The 22,731-nt window shown below is 55.8% G+C and overlaps 3 protein-coding genes across 7 annotated transcripts in view; all 3 read right to left on the reverse strand.

The window, feature by feature from the left end:
- The window catches only part of SYCE3 (synaptonemal complex central element protein 3), a 30,594-nt gene extending 29,156 nt beyond the window's left edge, over positions 1-1,438 (reverse strand). The window contains exon 1 of one of the 2 annotated variants that reach the window (XM_070790696.1): positions 1,318-1,438. The gene's annotated coding sequence lies outside the window, so the exon portion shown is untranslated. Of the gene's footprint in view, positions 1-1,306 lie in introns of both variants that reach the window. The other variant, XM_070790695.1, reaches the window with a different exon arrangement.
- A 4,146-nt stretch (positions 1,439-5,584) lies between these two features.
- On the reverse strand, positions 5,585-13,995 carry CPT1B (carnitine palmitoyltransferase 1B). 2 transcript variants are annotated; one of them, XM_070790700.1, is made up of 19 exons: positions 13,724-13,995; positions 13,107-13,266; positions 12,636-12,775; positions 12,155-12,329; positions 11,840-11,941; positions 11,514-11,651; positions 11,339-11,416; positions 10,387-10,494; positions 10,229-10,313; positions 9,424-9,619; positions 8,936-9,121; positions 8,751-8,856; positions 8,545-8,661; positions 7,968-8,132; positions 7,757-7,891; positions 7,514-7,666; positions 6,907-7,020; positions 6,252-6,390; positions 5,585-6,113 (listed from the first exon to the last, which is right to left on the reverse strand). In XM_070790700.1, the coding sequence occupies exons 2-18, from the start codon at positions 13,245-13,247 to the stop codon at positions 6,268-6,270; spliced, it is 2,262 nt and encodes a 753-aa protein (XP_070646801.1). In that variant the 5' UTR covers positions 13,248-13,266; positions 13,724-13,995; the 3' UTR covers positions 5,585-6,113; positions 6,252-6,267. The 2 variants fall into 2 exon arrangements, with proteins under 2 accessions (XP_070646801.1, XP_070646800.1); XM_070790699.1 differs by having other exon boundaries at positions 6,298-6,390; positions 13,724-13,993.
- A 343-nt stretch (positions 13,996-14,338) lies between these two features.
- Positions 14,339-17,934, reverse strand: CHKB (choline kinase beta). 3 transcript variants are annotated; one of them, XM_070790701.1, is made up of 11 exons: positions 17,418-17,934; positions 17,138-17,246; positions 16,748-16,861; positions 16,424-16,557; positions 16,060-16,155; positions 15,804-15,862; positions 15,635-15,716; positions 15,398-15,506; positions 15,150-15,253; positions 14,782-14,876; positions 14,339-14,635 (listed from the first exon to the last, which is right to left on the reverse strand). In XM_070790701.1, the coding sequence occupies exons 1-11, from the start codon at positions 17,639-17,641 to the stop codon at positions 14,460-14,462; spliced, it is 1,302 nt and encodes a 433-aa protein (XP_070646802.1). In that variant the 5' UTR covers positions 17,642-17,934; the 3' UTR covers positions 14,339-14,459. The 3 variants fall into 3 exon arrangements, with proteins under 3 accessions (XP_070646802.1, XP_070646803.1, XP_070646804.1); XM_070790702.1 differs by having other exon boundaries at positions 14,795-14,876; positions 17,418-17,931; XM_070790703.1 differs by lacking the exon at positions 14,782-14,876.
- Between the last annotated feature and the right edge of the window lie 4,797 nt (positions 17,935-22,731).

Here is a 22,731-nt window from a genome sequence, read left to right on the forward strand (position 1 = left end):
GTCTAGGATGAGAGCAGGTTGAGGATGGGGAGGAGACCTGGGCCAGTGCCAAAGCCCAGGGGAATGAGGGTAATAGCCAACCGTGGGGGTTAGGTGGGCAGAGGGAAAGTGGGGCTGGGAAGGAACTGAGGGATCACCTTAGGGTGTGAAGGCATAGGGAATGTAGGTCCTGAGGACTGAGGAATTCAGAGGCATAAGAATTGCAAGGGCCTGGGACCTTGTTTGTGCTCTAAGGGTCTTGCCCAGTAAGAAGAGCTTTAATGGAATCTGGGAGCCTTGCTGGAGTGAGAAATGTGAGAGGATGAGAGGGGTACTTGGATCAGAGATTCTCTGTGGAGTGTGTGTGTGTGTGTGTGTGTGTGTGTGTGTGTGTGTGGGTGTGTGTGGTGGTGTGAACAGCATGGGAATAGAATGTGTGAGTAATGCTCTGGGCGGTGGTCCTCGGGAGTCTGGGACCACGCCTGGTGTGCAGATGTGAGGAATTCAAGCTGTGTGATGTGAGTCCAGGTGTGGGGTAATGGGTGAGCGGCTCACGCGTATGGAGTTCAGGGCGTGCAATTTGAGGATCTGCGGGAGGTGCGGGTGAGGGGCGGGGCTAGGTGAGGAGACCTCGGAGAGGGGCCGGCTGCGAGGGGCGAGGAGACCGGGTGAGGAGACACGGGTGAGGAGACCCTGTGAGGGGCCGGCTGCGAGGGGCGAGGAGACCGGGTGAGGAGACACGGGTGAGGAGACCCTGTGAGGGGCCGGATGTGAGGGGTGAGGAGACAGGGTGAAGAGACCCAGGGTGAGGAGACACGGGTGAGGAGACCCTGTGAGGGGCCGGCTGCGAGGGGCGAGGAGACCGGGTGAGGAGACACGGGTGAGGAGACCCTGTGAGGGGCCGGATGTGAGGGGTGAGGAGACAGGGTGAAGAGACCCAGGGTGAGGAGACACGGGTGAGGAGACCCTGTGAGGGGCCGGCTGCGAGGGGTGAGGAGACCGGGTGAGGAGACACGGGTGAGGAGACCCTGTGAGGGGCCGGCTGTGAGGGGTGAGGAGACCGGGTGAGGAGACACGGGTGAGGAGACCCTGTGAGGGGCCGGATGCGAGGGGCAAGGAGACAGGGTGAAGAGACCCAGGGTGAGGAGACATGGGTGAGGAGACTCAGGATGAGATGACCCAGGGTGAGAAGGCCGGGGTGAGGAATTGGTAGTTGCCACACCTTCGGTCTGGCGTCGGACGGTGAGCACCGTGTGGGGTGCCATGGCTTGGGGGTTGGGGCACCAAGGGAGAGTACGGAATCCCCAGGCGGTCCGGCCCTTCTCACCTCCCACTTGCCTGCGCTCGGGTCCTGTTCAGCTACCTGCCACTGACGCCTGAGGCATGAGGCCTCTCCTCAGAGTGACGCCCCTCCCCTTTCCGTTACCAGACCTGCCCCTGGAGCTGATCTCTGGCTTTCATTGGCTGCCTCCTGGAGCGGAAGGGGCGGGGCTACGAGCACATGCCTACGCACGCCTGAGGCTGGCCCCAAGTCCTGGCCTTGAGGTCTCATTGGCCGGTCGCTGAGGGCGGAAGGAGCGGGGCTGCCCTGGCTGGTTGCACAAGTGGGTACATTTCAATGAGCGCCGAGCATGGATTGAGGGGTGGCTGAGGTTGAGGCACGGCAAACCTCAGATGAGAGGGGGACACCCCCGTTCTGATGCCAGTGTTTCCCCCCTTGCTCCTCATCGTAAGTCTGAGGACGCTGGGCAGTCTGCTTGACCACTGTGTCCCCAGTATACAGGAGGGCACTTGGTAGTAACCACTGTTGAGCGAGTAGTGAGTGCTCAAATATTTTTTCTCACAGCTACCATGCGCTGCCAACATTGTTACAACTGCCTCACAGAAGAGAGTGCTGAGGCTCAAGGAGATGAGGCAGGGGCCTAGCTCAGGCCCCATCTGGGAGGTTTGGGTACCGGTTCCAGCCACGGTCTGCCAGGTACCCTGGCCTCCAGGCAGTGAAGCACAGATCACCAAGCAAGGCCAAGTGAGAGTGCCACTCAACTCCAGAGGGGCTGTACATAAAGCTCTGGTCAAGAGGAGGCTAAAGAGATCACTGTGGCTCCTATAAGTCAGTCCAAGGAGATAGAGTTTGATGGGCACCTTAGGAGAGTGGTAAGCCTAAGAGTGACAAGGTGAAGGGGTCGCTCAGGCTGCTGGAGGGAGAGTAGAAATGGAGCAGCTGTTGCTGTTTGGGTCCATGATGATGGAGGTAGGCACAGGGGAGGGGGTGGTCATGGTGGAGGGAAATACAGAGTCAGAGCCATTTAGAAGATTGACTTGACAAGGCTTGGTAATGTGGGAAATGAGGGAGAAAGAAGGGATGGATGAGGAGCTGCAGAGTGATACCACTGGCTCAGATGGGGAAGAGTGGCAGAGAAGGCAGTTTAGGAGGTTGTTAACTTCAGTTTTGAATACCTTGAACTCTGAGATCCCTGACAAACCTGCGACCCACTCTCAGGGATTCTGATCCTTAGCAGAGTAGGAAACACATCTAGAGTTGAGCCAGACGGTTCTGGGCACAGAGTAAGGACACGTCTCTTTCTTGAGTCCTCTGTCTGGGCCACATCCCCTTTCCAGGCTGCCAGGTTCCTGCCCCTTCTTAACCGGGTTCTCTGGCTGTTCCTTCCTGCACACTTCCAATCGCTCCACCATTTCCTCAGACTTTCTAGACTGATTTCTGTTATAGCATCCCAGAAAAACATGAATCAGGAATAACTCTGAGGGGTAATGAAGACAGCTTCAGGGAAGGAGTTTACCAGGCTGAGAAAGGGGACAGGATTCCAGACAGGAGGTTCAGTAAGGGCAAAGGTGTGGATGTGCCTGCCTCCTTTAGAAATGAAGAGTGAAGTTGGGGTTCAGGTTTCTTGTAGGGGAGCGTAAGAGACTAGAAATCAGTTGATCTGAAATGTGAGGGCCTGGAAGGTGGAGGTGGGTGTCTGAAACACCCTGTAAAGATCATGCCAAGATGGATGGACTGCCAGGGAGTCCAGAGACATCTATCTGCCCATACACTTGTGCATCTGAAACTGGCTAACTGTTCACCAAATGTTTCCTTTATAGCCTGGGCACACAGCTAGACTACATTTCCCAGCCTCCCTTGCAGTATGAGTCCCGGCCAATGGGATGTGGGTAGAAATGCTCTGTATTACTACCAGGCCAAGTCCATAAAAGCCGCCTATGAGTAAGCCCTCTTTCTCTCTCCTCCATGGACCTGAGGGATGTTGATTTCCAAGGCAACTAGGGAGCTACCTGAGGAAAGCAGGACCTCTAACAGCCCATTTTTGAATCATGGTATGGAGCAGAGTCTTCTTATCAGCCAACTGAATAAAAATTAAACTTCTATTGGGCTAAGCCATTGAGATTTCAGGCTTTGTCTCTTATGACTGCTAGCCTTAACTAGTAATGCATATCTGCACATCTGTGGGTTACTAATATAGATTTGCATTTGGTGGGTAATCATCGGAAGTTTATACCCTGGTTTAGCACTGTGGTTTCTTCTCTTATTTCAACCAAGGACAGATAAGATAAAAGAACTTTGACTGAATTTAACCTTAATTAAAAGCCAGCTTGTCGGCTCATTGTCCTCCCAGGGCTGGGTAAGCTGATGTCTCCCAGAGGCCAACCAAATCCAGACTGTTTCCCAGGGCAGATCACGCAGGCACCTGAGAGGCAAAGGTCTGTGAAGGTACTTTTGGAAGCCCAAGAAAGCTCAGATATGGAGTGTACCATTTTGTGAGCATAGCTGTATTTTATGAGCTTCTCACAAGACCCAAAAAAGGTTATGTGTATATGCATGGCTGAGTCCCTTTGCTGTTCACCTGAAACTGTCATGGCATTGTTGGTTAATTGGTTATACCCCAGTACAAAATAAAAAGGGGAAAAAAAAAAGAGCTTAGGACCCTCTGTCCTGGGAATCATCTCATGCTCTCAGGGTTCTAGCAAGCTTCAAAGCTATTATCAGGAGCCTAAATCTCCTTTCTTTCAATTTATATTTTCAAGATTTTGAGGCATTTTCACAAACGTTTCTTACAGTCATGTCAGATTCAAACACTTAAAAATTTTAATCACCCAGACACCCAAATAAAATGTGAACTACCCTTGCCAGCTCCCTAGTTTCCTGATTCTCATCCCTTAGTTTAAGTGCCCTAGTTTCTCCCAACTCCACCATCACCTGGAGCAGTGCTCACTGCTACATCTTGCTTCTATCCTCATCGTGCCCTCAGCTCAGTTCAGTCGCTCAGTCGTGTCCGACTCTCTGTGATCCCATGGACTGCAGCACGCCAGGCCTCCCTGTCCATCACCAGGAGCTTGTTCAAACTCACGTCCATTGAGTCGGTGATGCCATCCAACCATCTCATCCTCTGTCGTCCCCTTCTCCTCCTGCCCCCAATCTTTCCCAGCATCAGGGTCTTTTCCCATGAGTCAGTTCTTCTCATTAGGTGGCCAGAGTATTGTGCCCTACTTTGTTCTAATATTATTCTGGTTAGCCAAAATGATCCCATTAAAATTTACAACCGATTATATCATCCTCTGCTCAAACCCCAGTGGCTTCCCACATCATGACAAGAAGCTAGAGCCTGGCCTACGAGGCCCCCGCTGCCCCTCCCCTGACCTAACGCCAGCCACAGGCCTCGGGGACAGTTCCTCTACCCCAGCAGGCTCCTCCCACCATGAAGCATTGACTCTTGCCACCCTCTTGGCCTGAAATACTGTGCCCTCAGGTATATACATGGATTGCACCCTCCTCTCCTGCTGGTTTGAGTCAAATGGCCCCACTCGGGAAGGCCTGGCTCTGCCACGCTGTCTGAAATTGCCACCCATCCCTTCTTTGTTCCTCCCCTCACTTATTTTTCTCCTTAGCACTGATTACCATCCGACTTACTATGTAATTTGCTCATTCTTCTTGGTTATTGCCTTTCTCCCTCACTAGACTCTGAAGCCCCACAGGGAGGGATTGTTTTTGCTGGTTCTGCTCACTGCTGTGTCCCAGTGCTTAGCACACTGAGTGCTCAGTAAGCACTTGCTAAATGGATTACTCAAAAGCCTCCTGGTGTCCCTGCCAGCCGCTCCGTCCCCGGACCCATGCCTGCCTCACTGAGTGGTGACATGCTCGTGGGCACGTGGTGCCTTGCTCACCACGGAGTCTCCCGCATGGAGCCAAGGAGACGGTGGCTGCTCAGCAGAAACTGGCTAATAAGAGAAGGCCAAGGACTGTATCTAATGCACATTTGGTTCTCAGCACCTAGCGGAGCAATGAGATCTAGATTTGTTCAGGCTTGTGGTAATGGTAACTGAGTACCTGCTTATACTTTCATATTAATTTTTTTGTTTACTCGTAATATTATTTTAATAAAAAGCCAGCCTGAAGGAAGGAATGCCTGTTGCTCCAGATTATCCTATGCGCCCTCACAGACATGACTACCTGGCACCCAGACTCAGGCCTGGGACTGCAGCTCCTCCCTATGCTGAGGCCTCCACAGAGCTGTGCTCCCGCCCAGGGAGGTACAGAGGAGGCAGGTGGGCCCTAGCTCCAGCACACAAACAGCGGCACCAGCGAACGGTGGAAGTTCTAAAGCAAGAATTTATTCCAAGTGCATGTGTGGGTGTGGACAGCAGAGACCCATATTTAAAGCAGGTCAGAAGCCTCTCACAGTCTCCAGCCCTAGCCCTTCCCTGGCCACCTTGCTGGCCTGAGCTAGAGCAAGGGAAGGGACTCCTAGTCCCCCACCCCCCAAAAAAACCTACAGGTACTTAAGGGCTAAAACAGAACCATACAGCCTTATTTTTATTAGCATCTAGCAAGAAAAAAAAAAAATCAAGATTCCCTCCAGCCCTACTTCCGCCACCTGAGCCCTCAGGGAGCAGTGTCAGCTGGGGGAGCACTTGTTTCCGGAGATGTTCTTGGAGCCTGGGCACCTATGCGCTGCCACCCCTGTGCCTGCAGGCCGACCACAGGCCCCCTCCTCCACTCTGTGGGGACAGAAGGGCAGCTGGCATCTCTCCAGCCCTTAGCCATCAGCCTTGGGAACTTGGAAAAGATTGGCGATGTCTAGCAGAGCTTGGCGGATCTGGTTCCCAAAGCGCTGGGCATTCTGTGGAAGTCAAGAGTTCAGACCAACCTCCAGGCGAGCCCCTGCCCCCTGGCCCCACGAGCAAGGACCCTTCCAGACGTGCCCTGGGGGCGAGCCCCCGACCCCTGGCCCCAGGAGCAAGGGTCCTTCCAGACGCACCCTGGGCCGACCCTCCTCAGGCAGAGTAGCAGCAGGGCAGACTCACTGTCTCTGAGCTGGAGAACTTGCTGGAGACGTGGAAGAAGATGGTGTTCTCACCCGCGATCATGTAGGAAACTCCATAGCCGTCATCTGCCACCTGAGGCAGTGTGGAGGGTAAAAAAGGAGAGGTGAGCTGACCTTGAAGATCTGAAAGCCAAGCTGATGTTATCCTTGTTCTGCGGACAAGATTCACAGGAAGGGGCCCACCCCCAGGAAACCGTGGGAAAACAGAGGAGCTCTGCGCCCCAGGGTTGCAGACCCCACCAGGGGACCCACGACCTTGCGTCCCCTCAGGAGGTTCAAGAGCACCGCCTCTCTCCACGGCGTCTCCAGCTCCCTGACCAACTAGCCTGTGTGAATCTCAGTGGCAGAGCTGGACTGTCTGTAAGCCCCCTTCAGAGAGCGCATCAGCTCCAGGCAGGGTCACTCCAGCAGGGGTGAGGTCCCATCCACTTTCCTCCCCACAGGTCGACAGGTACCCATTCTGTTCCCATGCCAGGCAGGTCCAGGCCTGTGCTCTTGCCTCTGGTCTGACCCCCTTGAGTCCCTGCACTCCCCAATGATACGCCCGTCCCCTAGTCCCGCCCACCTGCCCACCTTCAAGGGCACTTACAGGGCCAAAGCCACCGCCGGCACCAAGGTGTTTGGGGTACTTGTTTGGGTCGAACATACGGATCTGGAATTGAGCGATCTGGCTAGTGGAGAGGCGCCAGGGTTCTGAGAGCACCTGTGACAGGGAGGCCCTGCAGTCAGATGCTCTGCACACCTGCAGACAGTGGTACCTGAGCACCTGTCCCGGCTGAGGATGCAGAAGGGACGGATGCAGGGCCTTCCTGACTGTGGCCCTGGTCCCCGGTCTGTTCCCACTGTCACAGCATCTGCACAGAACCCTCCATCATGGGACCTGCCTGTCCCGCCCCTGCCTCTACCCGGACCCCGAGCTGTTCCTCCTTATCCCACGCCACGGCCTTGGTGGCTGTCTGGGCACTGAAGGCTCCCTCCGCCCGGACACCCCAGTCCCCCTGAGCCTCTGCATTTCCCTCATGGGCGCTGCCACCCCCTGACATGTCACGTTTGTCCGTCCATCCCCACTCACGCCAACACCCACTCGCCAAGGGGAAGGCTGCTGCTCTGGGCCAGTCCACAGGCCTGGGCGGGGCATGGAGCAGGCAGAGCCACCGAGAGCGGGCCTGCGGACAGACATGCCCGTCCACACTGACCTCAGCCAGGAAAGGGGATTCGACTCCCAGGTACTTGGAGACCACGTAAAGGCAGAAGAGGTGCCTGTCAATCCCCGCCCCTGTCATGGCCAGGCGGTACATATTCTGGTGCTTCTCAGCAGCCTTCCGGAACAGACGTTGGAGGTCTTCGTTCTGGGGGCAGAAACAGGGCCGTGAAGAGTAGGTCTGACCCCGAACCCGCAGAGGCCGAGCGGTCGCCAGCACGAGGCCACGGGGGCTTACCAGGTGGCGCCCCTGCACCATGGCCTGGACAAAGGCTGTGGACTCGCGGGTGCAGGAGCGCACGGTCTCCGTCCGGCCCTCTCGGAACATTCTAGTCATTGAGGCTTCATAGGTCAGGCAGAACTTGCCCCTGTCCTGGGGAACACAGAAGGGTGAACCTTGGGGTGCACCCGGCTGCCACCCCGCCTGCTCGGCGGCCCGGGGCTCCTACCCGGAAGTGCGCCAGCTGCAGGGCGATCTGCACGAAGGCGTCAGGGCTGGTCCGGCACTTCTTGATGAGGCCTTTGCCAAAAGGCAGGAACTGGAAGCAGTACAGCTCCACATCGTCCGCCAGCGCCTTGGCCACCTGGTAGGAACTCTCGATGACCGCCTGGCACTGCCAAGACACGGAGGGGTCAGCTGGGGGCAGAGCTCTCCAGCAGGACTCCGGGGTCATGTCCAGAAGGCCTGAGGGCTGGTAACGGAGGAAGGCAAGGCTGGGCAGGCCTCAATGTCCTCAGGAGGAGATGCCACAGACAGGCCGGGGGCGTCAGCACAGAGGCCCCGCTGGGCTCTGGGGGGGAGGGAGCACTGACAGGTGCTTCCCAGACATGAGCTCACACCTCACGTATTTCTCCAACCCCCAGACGGTCCTGGGATCTTTGTTCTCCCTGGAGTCGGTCTGGACCATGAGAGACACTCGGACCTTTCCCCTGAGAGTGGGGCTGGGACAAAGGGGAGGCCTGCAGGGCATCTCAGGCCCTTGTCACTCTCACACAGCCACCCCTGCCCCTTCTCGGCCCGCACACCTGCTTAGGAATGTCCCACTGGAGTCGCTGAGGTGGGGGCAGCACAGGGTTGGGTTTGCCCAGACAGTGCCCCGTCTCTGTGTAGCCCAGATGGAAGGAGTCGGTGCCCAGGACAAACTGCAAGGGAAGGTCAGGCTGAGAGGCCGTCCTTGCCCTGCCACCCCGCCTCGAGCCTGCCCTGCAGGGCCCCTCCCGGGGCCTGTTACCTCCCAGAGGTGCCCTATGATAGGGGCGTCTGCCCACGCGTGCTCTGTGTTGAGTCCCAGCTGGCCGTTCTTGAAAGAGATGAGTGTGAAGGACTTGTCGAACCACCTGCAGCGGGAGGAGAAGGGCAGTTGGGGGAGGCGGGGGGAGTGCGGGGCCCGCGTGCGGGGGAGCCGGGGCGTGGTACCTGTTGTAGCAGTTGCCGTGCAACAGGGCCTTGCCGTAGAGGCTGAGGCTGGCCTCGTCCTCCGGGTCATAGTGGTGAGACTCCTCATCCAGAGCCACGAAGAACGCAGCGCGCTCGATGGCATCCAGGGCAGCCTTGTTCTTGCCAGAGCTGAAGAAGGCCTGGCGTGCCTGTGCCCACTCCACTCTGAGGGCACAAGGGCAGAATGAGGGGGGACCCCTGCAGGATGAGAGCCCTGCCCAGGACCTGTGTCTGCAGCCTCTGCAAAGCCGCATCCAGCCAGCAGCAGCTAGAGGTCACAGCAGCTAGAGGTCTCAGCAGCGACTCCCCGTTGCTGCCACCGGCGTTCCTGACGACGGCAGGTCCTGGTCAACACCGGGCACGCCTGGCCTACATCCCTCCCTCTGTCAGGCCTCCTGCCTGAGTTCCAGGGTGGCACGTGGGACCGAACTCCTCTCCTCCTGGCGCCCCAACTTGGGCCCCAATACCTTCCCCCTGCAGTGAGGGCTGCCAGTCTCTCCTCCCCGGGCTGGGGTGGGGAGGGGTCGTCCAGGATCCTCTGGAACTGCATCTCCAGGTCCCGAGGCTTGAGCAGGCGGGAGCCCTCGTAGAGCCACACCTTGAAAAATCGGCCCTTGTGGTAGACAGCCACGTGCCTGCTGTCCGGGAGGTGCTGGAGCACATCTGTGGCAGAGGCCAGGGTGGACTCAGGCAGAAGCAGGGGTCCCCCGCTCCACATGCTTCCCCGAAGGCTCCAGCCCCACACCAGGTGGCCATGAGGACCTCCGCCTGGCCTGCCTTCCCCCAACCTTTGGGCATTGAGCCAGAATTTCCATGTCTCTCACTTAATGCCAACCACAATCCCATGAGAGGCATTTCACAGAAGACGAATCTGAAGCTCTAGGAAATCACAGACTGTCCTGGAGCCAGAAATGCAGGTGCTGCTCCGGTGGCCCTGGGCAAGCCCGCCCCTCCTCCTCTACAGGCTCCTCAAGGCAGGAGCTCCATTAGGCTTTCTGTCGCTCTTGTGCAGGAGACTCTTCCCTTGCACCGGGAGCCCCTGCAGGGAGGGGCTCTGTCCTGGCCTCTCAGGGTCCCAGTAGTAGCATTGTGCCTGTAAGCAGTAGGTGTCTACTATCGGCCACAAACTATCTTTCGCAGTTTCACAACCCTAAGATGCTGAGGATGCTCAGGGAGCAGCATGCAGCAGGGCACTGGCGTGGTGGGCCCACGGCTGGCAGGGAGGGGCCTCCACCCACACCCCGGCACGCGTGCCCGGCTGCGACCCCGTACCTGTGTCCTTCCCTGGGATGCGAGTGGTGTTGAACATCCTCTCCATCTGGTAGGAGCACATGGGCACGAGGCCCAGCGCCATCACCTGGGAGGAAGGGCCGGCACGACTCAGATGCGGCCCCTCTTCCGGTCATGCCCTCACCCCCAACACAACTCACAGGCTTGATCTCTTCACGGTCCAGTTTACGGCGATACGTGATCATGGCGTGGACAGCATTTCCCAGGCGGGCAGCCTGCACGTCCGTGTTCTTGACGAGCACCAGGTCCTACAGGGAGACAGCAGAGCCTGCAGGGAGGCTGCGACGCGTGTGCACGGTGGCCCCTCTGTCTGGGCGTCTCGTCCCCTTTCCCCAGTCCATCCTGCGTGCTCTCTGAGGTGAAACGTGTGACCGGTCGTATCACCCCCTGCCCTGGCTTCGACCTGAGCTACTTTTCCAAACCCCTTGTAGCTGTTGACGTTTTGTTTATTTTTCTTGGAGGAAGAGGTTCCGCCACCACAGAACAGCTTAAACCCTCTGGCCTAGACAAGCTGCACATAGGTTTCTAGAAAGATAACTTTGTGGAGGAGGGGGATGGCAGCACCCTACTTGAAATGTGCTTTGGAAGAAGGAGAGGAGAAGGTGAGCAGGCCTGTGGCTGGGTGGCACCCCCAGCGGGTTGTGCAGCCGTAGCCTGGGAGCAGGAGGAGGGCCGCTCCCATGGGGTAGGAACCGACAGGTTAGGGACCTGAGCCCTAAGAGAAACAACTCTGGATCTACTTAAGACGCACTTAAGGAAGTTCCCTGCTGTCAGGACAGCTGGGAAGTCAAGGCTGGAAAGCCAGTGGGAGAACAAGGAAGGAAATGACAGAGCCTGAGCTGGGCAGGGCAGTGAGCCTGAGGAGCCCCGGGGGGACAGCATCAGGCTGCGGGGTCGACTCGGTTCTTCAGATCCGACGACAGTTGTAGGTCACGCACCCCCATCTTCCCTCTGCTTCAGGCCTCACTCCAGAACTTCCACTTGCTCGTGGAAACTACCGCCGCGGCTCTGAGCTGTCCTCCAGGTTCTGCCCCGAGACCAGGGTGGGGACAGAGCTGAACACAGAGCAGCCTGTGTGGCTCCAGCTCTCACCATGACGTAGTAGTTGCTGTTGACCACGATGGGGTTCCTGCCCCGGAGGTAGACGTACTCCTCCCACCAGTCGCTCACCTAGGGGTGGATGGGAGGTTAGAGTCGGGGCAGAGGGTGGTGTGTGAGCAGCCAGGACACAGGGAGGGTGAGGGTGAGCCCAGGAGGTAGAACTCACGTAGTTGGTTGCCCACCAGGACTTGAGTACCAGGTACTTCTGCAGCCTGGGGGCAGTCTTCTCCTCGAACTCCTTGGCCAGCGTCTCCATTCGATAATATTGCTCATCATCCAACAAGTGTTCCACGGATTCTAGGTACTGTCCAGGCAAGTCATCATCAGTGTGAGGGCCAGGCAGCAGGAGCCGCCTGTGTCCTGACCTTCCTCCAAGCCCAGCCTCACGGCTCCCTCTCAGGCTGACTCTTTGTAGGCGGCATTCTCACATTTGAGTGAGTTCTTTGAGTGCAGCCTGCCCTGCACACTGGGATGCCTGACCCAGGCCCTCACCCGATGAACTGTGGCTGGCACGCTGGGCACCGGCAGCTTGGGCAGAGACGTCTGGAAGCTGTAGAGCATGGGCCGTCGGCCAGAAAGAAGGCGGACACAGACCTGAGGATGCAGAGTGGAGAATGTTGAGGGGGAGGCTGGAGGAAAGAGCGGAAAGTAGCAAACACTGGAGGGGCTGCCCCAGACCCTCGGAACCGGGACACACCCCGCCAGGCACCAGTGCCCTGCCTGGCTGTCCCCTCCAGCTCAGAACCCAAAGTGAGGCCCTGCGGTCTCAAACCAGATGCCTGGATCCCTCCACCGGCCCCCACTCACAGCCCAGACTCTGGTCAAGTGGCTGGTCTGGCCGTGCAACTCAAACATCCAACCGTGGTAGGAAAGAAGCAGTTTCAGGGTTTGGCGAAAGAAGAAGATGCCCATCATCCAGACCCCCGTGGAGAAGATGGCCATGCTGAAAAGCGTCCGGGTGTATGGGGTCCGGTAGGGACGCCTGTCAGAGAAGAGGAGAGGCCTGCAGGGGGTCCACTTGAGGCCAGCCTCAGGGTAATTCTGATTCTGCAGACCTGATGTATATAAAGCCATCTGGGGTAGGCACCAGAGGAGGAAAAACTCTCTGGATACACTCACATCTGAGCGCCTGAGAGCATCACACAAGAACTCACAGAAGCAGGGACTGAGCCGGCGGCCATCTCCAGGGAGGGCTGCCCTGTGACCTCCAGTGGCTAGTGTCCTGCACCTGCCCAGGAGTCTTGGCCTCAGAGCCCACCCAGCCCTCTCTCATGGCCTTACTTCTTACCCCTCAGGAAGCCATCTCTGGATATAATAGACCAGTCCCATGGAAATGTCCACGTTGTAGTAGGAGGAACCCGCTGTTGCCATAACCACGACCAGCCAGCTGGTGGGGCTGCCAGGGTACACGCCCCTGAGGATGCCATTCTGTGGGCAGAAACGGGCCATGCTCACAGAGCAGGAAGGACTGGGGTGAGCGGAGACCTATGAGGTCTTTGCCCGCTTTTACTCCTCCAAATTCCCACGCCTGCACTGATTACTGTGTCCTAAGACCACCTCCTGCTCCCGTCTCCCCTCCCCACCTTGAGCACCCCTCTGGGCTCTGCAGGGCTGGAGCCTGTCACTCAGCAGAACTGCCAGCCCAGATAGGGGAGGAGGACCTTGACAATAGGCAGCAGCTGACACCTGGCCTCTGCTTCCCTGGAAGGCTGGATTCTGCACCTGCTGGGAGATAGAGACCAGGACCACCTGCGCCCACCTTGATGCGAATCAGGCGTTTCTTCCAGGACCTGATCACGGACAGGTAGATGTGTTTCAGCACCTCCCGACTGAGCTGGAAGTCGACCCCCTCTGGGGTCACAGTGAACTGGAAGGCCACAGCCTGGTGCGCTTCCGCCATCCTGGGGGTTGCTTGGCACCTGGGAGGCGGCAGGAGGGGGCGTGGGCAGGCTCAGCCGCCGAGCCGAGGCTCCGCCCCGCCATTGTCCGCGCTCCTGGCCCGCCCCCACCACCCTCCCTGGGCCAGCCCCCGTAGTGTCATGGTTTCCCCCAACCCCTGGCCGCCGGTCGGGTCCTTCAGCCTCGCCAACCGCCTCAGAACTTTCGCACAATGGTGCGGTGGTCGGCAAGGGGGTCAAGGCCTTGAAAAGTTCAGAAACCCCGAGGACAGCAAAGGGCGGCCTCGGGGGCGGGGGAGAGTGGCCTGGGAAGCGGAGTGTCTGGTTTGGAGTGAGGCGGGGTGGGCGCACCCCTAGCCGTGTCACGTGGGACCTTGGCACCAGCCTCCACCCACCCCTTCCCCCCCAACCCACCCCTACGCGAGCTCAGAGCCCTGGGCCCGGTCGGCGGACCGAGCTAGCCCGCAACTCCACTCACAGCTAGGGTTTGCTCCTGTTCGATTGTGGGGCCAGTCGCTCTGGCCCGTGTCCGCACGTCCTTCAGGGCAGGCCACCTAAGTCCCGCCCTCGCCGGGAACCTGACACCCACTCCCAAATTTGGGTTGAGAACAGATGCGGGGCGGCAACGAGAATCTACCCCCACTTCACGACGAGAATCAGGAGTGGGGATGGGGAGCGGGTTTCTGCAAGCTGAAGATCGCTCAAAGTTCTGGGACCAACGGGGCTCACGTGAGGAGGGCGGCATTTGAACTAAAAATAGCTGAATGTAGGGAAAAGGTCACCCGGGTGTCAGCTGTGCCTCCTGTTCCCTGATGGCCAGTGCTGAGGGTGGGGCAGCCCCACCCCAGGGCCCTCTTTGCACCCATTACTCCCCAGTACGCGACCCAAGTCCCCCAGGTATTTATCACTTCTAAGCTGCAGTCAGGGCTGGGGGATGCAGAGGGTTCCCACTGGCAGAATAGCTCCTGACCAGCGTCAAGCCCAGATCACCCAACAGCTGTAAGCGAGGCTCCTTGCAGTAGTCCTTGGTCAATCTGTGTGCAATTCTTGGTGGGTCCTTTCCGCAACACCCAAGGAGGACTAGGACAGGGCATGAGGGATGCAGCGAGTTTATTGTCTTATGGTACATACGCCAGGGCTTCTGCCCACTTGCCTGCGGTGGGAATCTGCTTGAACCTGGGGTCCGGGGGAGGTTAGCCTCCTTAACCCCAGTCTCAGTGGGGCTTAGCCCAGTCCCCAGGGCCTCCCCTGTGCCCCTCCCCCCAAGGTCCTGCCCTGGAGGCTCCAGGAGAAATGCAAGGAGTCGGAGGTGGAGTCAGGACGAGGGGTGGAAGCTGGTCATCTGGCCCTTCTGCTGGAAGTAGAACTGGAACCGAGACTGCGCATACTCCTAGGGAAAGAGTCCCCAGACGGTGAGAACGCTTGGGCCCAGCACCCCCAGCCCCTCAGTGTGCCCATGGCCACCTGACTACGCACAGATGTCCGAGAGGGCCCAAGGCGCCCGATGCGCTCCGTCCCCACATCTATCACACGTACCTGGGTTACTTACCAAGTAACCAAATTCTATAGTGGACATGGATGCCTGAAGGATGGACCAGAGACCCCAAAAGAAATGAGATGCCAGGGCATACCTAAGGGCAGGAGAAGCGTTCAGAGGACACCTGGCGCCGCCTGAACCCGGCCACCAGGACGGCCGAGCCTCAAGGCTCTGACTGCTCCCCGTCACCCTAAGCCACCCTGTCCTGACTCTTCCCCATCTCAAACTGTTCTCTGCCAGCCTCAGACCTCACCGTCGCCTCCTGCCCCCACTCTACACTGACACCTCACCTGCAGCCCGGCGTCTACCCGCCGCTGCCTCCCTTTCCTCTGCATCCTGCTCTACCCTGCCACCTGTCTCCCCTCACCGATTAGCTTCCACCAGCAAATCTGCTTCCAGTTTCCTCTGCTCCTCTTGGGAGATGGTCTCATCTTTCTTTACCTCTGCCAGGTAGTGGCGAAGAAAATGGAGCTGAGATCAAAAGACAAGAGTCAGGAAATAGGGAGCCTGGTGAAAATTTCCCAGTTAACACCCTTCCTCACCATTCCTTCCAGACTTTACCCTCCTTCTCCTGTACAGGCCAGGTCCTGTTCCCCCAGCTTCTGACCCACATACCTGCTGTCCCTCAGTGGGGTAGTTTGCAGGCTGCGCTTTGTAGAAAGGCCACTCCTCGTGAGTATAATCGTAAACCCACTCACAAAAATGGTTCCCGATGTCAAAGCCCCTGAGGGAATAAGGTGGACACTAAGCCCCAAATACCCTAGGCAGCTAGGATGCAGAGATGAAGGCCTGGTCAGCCTTTCTAGGGCACTGTGGGAACAGGCCCACGGGAGGCCATCTGCTCACCCTCACCTGTAGTTATAACTGCTGTACTCGAAGTCCACCAGCATGAGGCTGTCGGTGTTTTTAGGCTCTGAGAGCAGTAAGATGTTCCCTGGAGGAAAGTGGTGAGATTCAGGTCACTCCAGGGCCCTCTGGCCCCCCTCACCTGAGGCTGGGACACTCAGATGCCTTCTCTTACCTTCTTGGATATCATTGTGGCAAAAGACCACTGGTGATGGGGTAGTGTCTAGCAGCTTCCTGTAGGGGAACAGGGGCATGGGTCCTGAGCCAGAGTGACAAAGGAGGGTCAGAAGGATCCTCGTGGGCTAGACCTTGATTCCAGCCCTCAGCAAATCCTGGGGAGGACCCCACTAGGTGCCCACACCCCACACTTCCTGTGCTCTGTCCGGCCCCCTCCCGGACCCCTGCCCCTACCTTGTCCTGTCTGCCCCCACCTGAGGTTGCCCATCTCATCCTTCAAGCTGTACATCTCCAGCAGGTTCATCTGGGGAAGGCTGGTAGGGGGCAGGTCCTGGATCTGCTTTAAGTACCTGAAGCCCAAATAACAGGATACACTCAGTGTACTACCCCTCCCCTCTCCCCTCGGCCAGGCTGTCCTGCCTGTTCTGTCACTGAATGGCTTGTCTGGCAATCTTTGGAAGCCTGTTCTGTAAGAGGTCATGTTAGACAGTGGGACACTGGCTTCACTACTGGAGGGGAGGACAGAGCATCAGATACATTCAGTCGCAGCCCAGAGGAGTGACTGGCAGCTTGGGGGTTCAGTCATGTGCAGGAGCCCTGAGGAGGCTCCTGACTCACCGCTCCATGGTCCCGAATAGCCAGTGGGGCTCCTTAGTGAAAGGCATCTCCATGCCGTGGAACTTGGCCATCTTCGTGGCAATGGCTGCAGACAACACTGGATCTCGAAGCTCATGTGTCTTCAGTGGCCGGCTCTGCACCCAGGAACCTATCAGGGTGGTGAAGGGGCTGGGGCAGGTGGGGGAAGGGTGGGGGAACGGAGGTGGGGTGGAGTCAGGGCTTGGGGAAAACTCCCTACCTGGGGTGAGGGATGTGAAGGCAGACACTGGGAAGGGGGTGGGGGGGGAAGGAAGTGCTTCGGGTAGGTCAGGGCCGGGCTCGTACTGGGATGTACTGTTCCAGCCGGCCCTCTGGAAAGACTCCGTAGAGCTGGGGCCCCAGCGACCGCTCTGCAAGTATGGCGAACATCACACTTTCAAGGACCAAGGAGTCCACGCCCTGAAGGAAGATGGACAGTGAAGGGACCACAGTCACAAGGGGCCAAAGGCAGAGGGGCGCCAACACACACGAGGGTCGACTCGCTCCTCCCACCACAGCTGGGACTCACCGCCGGGGGGTGGGGCGGGGCTCCAGAGCGCAGGCATTGGTATCATAATGGACAAAATACTCAACCCCTGGACTTTAGTGTCCTCCACTGCGCAGTGGGGACCACACCACCTGCCAGACTTGGGCGAGGGGTCCCCAAGGCCACGGCGGTCCTCACTCGCCCCTCACCTGCAGGATGGCCCCGTACAGCCGCAGCAGCACCTCCCGGGGCTCCTCGCCAACGCTGGGCAGGTGGTCGGGCAGCGAGCAGCGGAAGAGCAGGTTGCTGAGGCCTCCGCTGCAGACCCACAGCAGGGCGCGCTCAGCCCGCCGTCCGTTCCACCGGCCCGGCGTCCAGCCCCCGCGCCCCGCGCCCCCGGCCCGCCCCCGGCCCAGGAACGCCGAGGGTCCCCAGGGCCCGAGCCCGACCCGGCGCGCGCACAGGAGGGGCTGACCCCTGACCTCCCACCTCACTGGGTCAACCCTCAGCTCCTCCGGCCGCGCCTGGCGCCAGGCCCCGCCCAAGTACTCTCGGCACCACTGGTAGGCGCGGCGCTCGGCGTCTCGTGAGCGCGCCGAGCCACGCCGCCGGCTCGGGGCCGCGTCGGGGCACTTAGCCTGCAGCAAGCTGCCCTTGGTCAGGCAGCCTCCGAGAGGCCCGCCTCCGACCACATCGGTCCCCTCGGCCGCCATGGCTCCAGCGCGGCCGGGCCAACGCCCCGTCGCCGCTCAGGTCCTTTGGGCGCGCTCGGCTCCTTCCGGCCGCGCTCGGCTCCGCTTCCGGCCAGCCCGCACGGCTCGGGTCGCACTCGGGTTGCCTGGTTCTAGTCGGCTCTCGGCGGGGCCCCTCGGCTCTCCTGGAGATCTTGGTCCGGGAGCGCGTTCCGACGGCTACGCCCCGGCCCTGCTCAGGGCGACGGCCAATGGCCTCTCTCTCCTGGCCCGGCCGCCGAGAGATAGGACGTTGTTTGGACCGCAACCCGGAAGCAGGAAATGGCACGGGCCAATCAGAAGCGTTATGAGCGGTCGGGCCCTCGGCGCCCGGCCTGTCACGTGGGCGAATCACGTGGGCCAGTGGCGCGTCCTAGGAGCCGGTCGGACTCTTCAGGGCGGCTACCCGGGAACGCTCCCGTGAGGCAAGGTGGGCCTTCGCCAGAGTGTGGGAGCGCACAGGGCAGCGTGGGCGGCGGCGGCCCCTCGGTGGACACATTTGGCCCCCGGGGCAGTCGGGCAAGGAAGTTCAGTTCAGTCGCTCTGTAGTGTCCGACTCTGCGACCCCATGAACTGTAGCAATCTATATGATTGCTGATATATATATATGATATGTAGGTATGATTGATATATATATGTATATCATATGTATGATTGAATCTATATGATACAGCAGTCTATAAGGATGGATATATCCCTGCTCCCTGGAGCATCTATAGTAGTTGCGGTGGGAGGAGACAGATAATAAACATACAAGAAATTACACATTGTGAAAGGAGCTACGAAGGAAACAAGCAGCATGTATTGTGACAGAGAAATGAGGTAGGAAAGCCTTATTTTAGACCAGGTAATGGAGAAGGCAATGGCAACCCACTCCAATGTTCTTGCCTGGAGAATCCCAGGGATGGCGGAGCCTGGTGGGCTGCCGTCAGCGGGGTCGCACAGAGTCGGACACGACTGAAGCGACTTAGCAGCAGCAGCAGCAGCGGAGAAGGCAATGGCACCCCACTCCAGTACTCTTGCCTGGAAAATCCCATGGACGGAGGAGCCTGGTAGGCTGCAGTCCATGGGGTTGAGAAGAGTCCACACGACTGAGCGACTTCACTTTCACTTTTCACATTCATGCATTGGAGAAGGAAATGGCAACCCACTCCAGTGTTCTTGGCCTGGAGAATGCCAAGGACTGGGGAGCCTGGTGGGCTGCCGTCTATGGTGTCACACAGAGTTGGACACAACTGAAGCAACTTAGCAGCAGCAGCAACAGCAGACCAGGTAGTGAGGGCTTTTGGTAAGGCCAGTGCAGTAGCAAAGCCAAGGTCCTATTTCTGGTTCAGTGTAGTCGCTCAGTTGTGTCCGGTTCTTTGCAGCCCCATGGACTGCAGCACGCCAGGCTTCCCTGCCCACCACCAACCCCCGGAGCTTGCTCAAACTCATGTCCATCCAGTCAGTGATGCCACCCAACCATCGCATCCTCTGTCCTCCCCTTCATGAGTCTGAGCAAGCTCCAGGAGATGGTGAAGGACAGAGAAGCCTGGCGTGCAGCAGTCCATGGGATCACAAAGAATTGAACAGGGTTAAGTAACTGAACAAGAACAACATGTATGGATGTGAGAGTTGGACCATAAAGAAGGCTGAGTGCCTTTTGGGCACTGAAGAAGTGATGCTTTTAAACTATGGTGTTGGAGAAGACTCTTGAGAGTCCCTTGGACTGCAAGGAGAGCAAACCAGTCGGTCCTAAACAAATCAACTCTGAATATTCTTTGGAAGGACTGATGCTGAAGCTGAAGTTCCAATACTTTGGCCATCTGATGCAAAGAGCTGACTCACTGGAAAAGACCCTGATGGTGGGAAAGGTTGAGGGCCAGAGAAGGGAGTGGCAGAGAATGAGATGGTTGGATGGCATCATCGACTGAATGAACATGCGTTTGAGCAAACTGCAGGGGATACTGAAGGACAGGGACGCCTGGCGTGCTGCAGCGCATGGGATGACAGAGAGTCGGACATGACTAAGTGACTGAACGACAACAACAAACGTTCCACTTAAAAAAATTTTTCCCTTAAAACTTAAAAAGAAAAAGAAGCTCATTTAACAGTGAAAAATGTACGACAGCGTGTGAGTTGCCATTTGTTGCTCAGTCACTCAGTTGTGTCTGACTCTTGGCAACGCCATGGATTGCAGCACCACAGTCCAGGCATGAACTGCCCTGGGTCCAGCACTTCTGCAACATGCTGTATTACCTGTAAGCAGCCAGTCTAATGGAGAGAAGGAATGGCTTCTTAAAGACTTAGGGAAAGTCCCAGCTGTAGGGCAGTATCTTGAGGGTTTGGGGTGCATACACTGAGCGCCCCGGTAGATACACTGTGTGTATCCAGGAGCAGCGATACAGGCCCAAGAGCCCAGGGGCTTGGGCTCCCTACCGCTGACCGTCACACTCAGTGACCCACTTGCAGAGTTAGCGCCTTCTGTCTCTGTAGCATTAAGCTCTAATGGGTTAGACCCCTTGGTTCCCAGGTAGGGAACACTTCCAAAGGGAACTTCCTCTGCTTCCAGGGAAGGACGCCTCCACTGAACCAGGATCTGAAGATTCCACCAGCTCATTTTGATCTCCTCATGCTGGCGAACCAGCAGGCAAAGAAGGAGGGGATAATAGATCCAGATTACTAAGAGTAGGTAGGGTTGCTGCTACTTAATGGGGCAATCAGGAGTTGGTCTGAATGGAGACCAAAACATATTTAATACCTATTTATCTCAAACTATTCTAGAGAACTGAAGAGGTGGGACTGCATCATAACTCATTTTTAAGGCCAGCATCACCCAGATTACAAAACCAGATAACAGCACACGCACGGTACCATGTCTGATGAACACAGATTGAAAAATCCTCAACAAAACACTAGCAAACCAAATACAATACATTAAAAGGACCAAGTGGGACTTATCCCAGGGGTTCAAAGATGGCTCAGTACCCCCAAATCAGTATGATATACCGCATTAATAAAGGATGAAAACCTAATAGTTTTCTCAACAGACGAAGAAAAAGGATTTGATTCAACACCCATTTATGATTTTAAAAAGGTCAAGTGAGCATAGAAGGAATGTACCGCAACCTAATAAGGGCCATACGTGGTGAGATCCCTGGGTTGGGAAGATCCCTGGAAAAGAAAATGACAACCCACTCCAGTTTTCTTGCCTAAAAAGTTCCATGGACCGAGGAACCTGGAGGGCTTACAGTCCATGAGGTCATGGAAGAGTCGGATACGACCTAGCAACCAAACAGCAACATATGAGCCCATAGCTAACATCATAATCAGTGGAGAAAAACGGAAAGTCACCTCTAAAATCAGAAGCAAGACAAAGATGCACACTCTCACCACTCTTGTTCAACGCAGTGTTGGAAAACCTAACAAGAGCAGTTAGGCAAGATAAAGAAAAGGCATCCAGATTGGAAAGGAAGAAGTAAAACTACCACTATTTGCAGATGACATGATTTTGCATATAGAAAACCCCAAAGACCCCACCAAAAATATTAGAAATAATAGATACGAAGAACAAGATATGGGTAGGGGATTAAGAAATACAATTTACCTCTTTATGTGTAAAGTAAATAATCTACAAGGATATATTGTACAGCACAGGGAATAGAGCCAATATTTTATAATAACTATAAATGGAGTATAAACTTTAAAATGATGAATCACTATGTTGTACACCTGGGATTTATATATATAAATCAATGTACCTCAATAAAAAGAAAATGGGGAAAATACATTTTTCAGTGAAAACATTTCTGTGAAGCTATAAAGAGTTTCAACTTTAGCTTCCTGATAATAAATGGGATTTTTAAAATTTTCTGGGAAAAAAGAAATAATAAATATGGTAAAATTGTGGGGCACAAAATCACCATTAAAACATCTGTTGCATTTAGGGAATACCCTGGTTGACCAGTGATTAGGACTCCATGCTTTCACTGCCAAGGGCCCAGGTTTGATCCCTGGTCCCGGGACTAAGATTCCATGCCATGTGGCATGACCAAAAAAAAAAAAAAAAAATACTGTTACAGTTCTATTTGCTAACAATGAGCTAACATAAAGAGAAGCAAAATTCCAAAAAGATTTCTGTTCTAACTTGTTTCTCCTCCTCTGTTCCAGCCTTTTACATTTAGCTTATTTTTGTTTTTATTTTAGGGTTCATTTCTTGAGACAGCCAGTAGTTGGGTCTCATTTTTTATATGGTCTAACAGTCTTTGCATTGTAACTTAAGAGTTTAGAAGATTTCTATTTAATGAAATTGACATCTTGGCCTTAAAGTTACCATCTTGCCATTTGTTTTATATTTGTCCCATCTTTGTTTTATTGATCTTTCTTTTTTTTTAATCTTTGCTTTATTATCTTTTTTTTAAAGGCTCCTTAATCTTTTCTTAAAAAACATAATTTTATTTATTTATTTTTGACTGTTCACCAAGGAAGCCCTGTTTATCTTAGTTTTGCTTTCTTATTAAACAAGTCTATTTCAAAATTCCATTTTATCTTCACTCAGCTAACTGGCTATATCTCTGTTAATTATTATTATTTTTTGTCATGCTGCACAACATGCAGGATCTTAGTTTCCTGGCTAAGGACTGAACCCATGCCCCCTGCATTGGAAGCGTGGAGTCTTAATCACTGGACCACCAGACAAGTCCCTCTGTGATTTTTAATGTGCATTCTCTAGATTTTATAGTATGCCTTTTTAGATTATCACTGTCTACTCTCAAGTAATAATAATCTAACATATAAGAATCTCAGTCACTAAGTCATGGCCAACTCTTTGCAACCCCATGAACTATATATAGCACATCAGACTTCCCTTTTTCTTCACTGTCTCCCAGAGTTTGCTCAGACTCATGTCCATTGAGTCAGTGATGCCATCCAACTATCTTATCCTCGCTTCCACCTTCTCCTGCCCTCGATCTTTCCTAGCATCAGGATCTTTTACAATGAGTCGACTCTTCCCATCAGGTGGCCAAAGTATTGGAGCTTCAGTTTCAGCATCAGTCCTTCCAATGAATATTCAGGGTTGATTTCCTTTGGGA

This window comes from Bos indicus, chromosome 5, assembly GCF_029378745.1.
Source record: "Bos indicus isolate NIAB-ARS_2022 breed Sahiwal x Tharparkar chromosome 5, NIAB-ARS_B.indTharparkar_mat_pri_1.0, whole genome shotgun sequence".
In the NCBI taxonomy this organism is placed as follows: domain Eukaryota; kingdom Metazoa; phylum Chordata; class Mammalia; order Artiodactyla; family Bovidae; genus Bos; species Bos indicus.

Coding starts and splice junctions, on each gene's coding strand:
- CPT1B (XM_070790699.1), bottom strand. CDS start 13,247: ATGGCGGAAGCGCACCAGGCTGTGGCCTTCCAGTTCACTGTGACCCCA. Junction 12,776..13,106: donor AACGCCTGATTCGCATCAAG/GTGGGCGCAGGT, acceptor TTCTGCCCACAG/AATGGCATCCTCAGGGGCGT. Junction 11,652..11,839: donor TGCCAGCCACAGTTCATCGG/GTGAGGGCCTGG, acceptor TTGCCTGGACAG/TACCTAGAATCCGTGGAACA.
- CHKB (XM_070790701.1), bottom strand. CDS start 17,641: ATGGCGGCCGAGGGGACCGATGTGGTCGGAGGCGGGCCTCTCGGAGGC. Junction 17,247..17,417: donor CTGAGGGTTGACCCAGTGAG/GTGGGAGGTCAG, acceptor GTGGGTCTGCAG/CGGAGGCCTCAGCAACCTGC. Junction 15,254..15,397: donor ACCCCACTGAGGGACAGCAG/GTATGTGGGTCA, acceptor TTTTGATCTCAG/CTCCATTTTCTTCGCCACTA.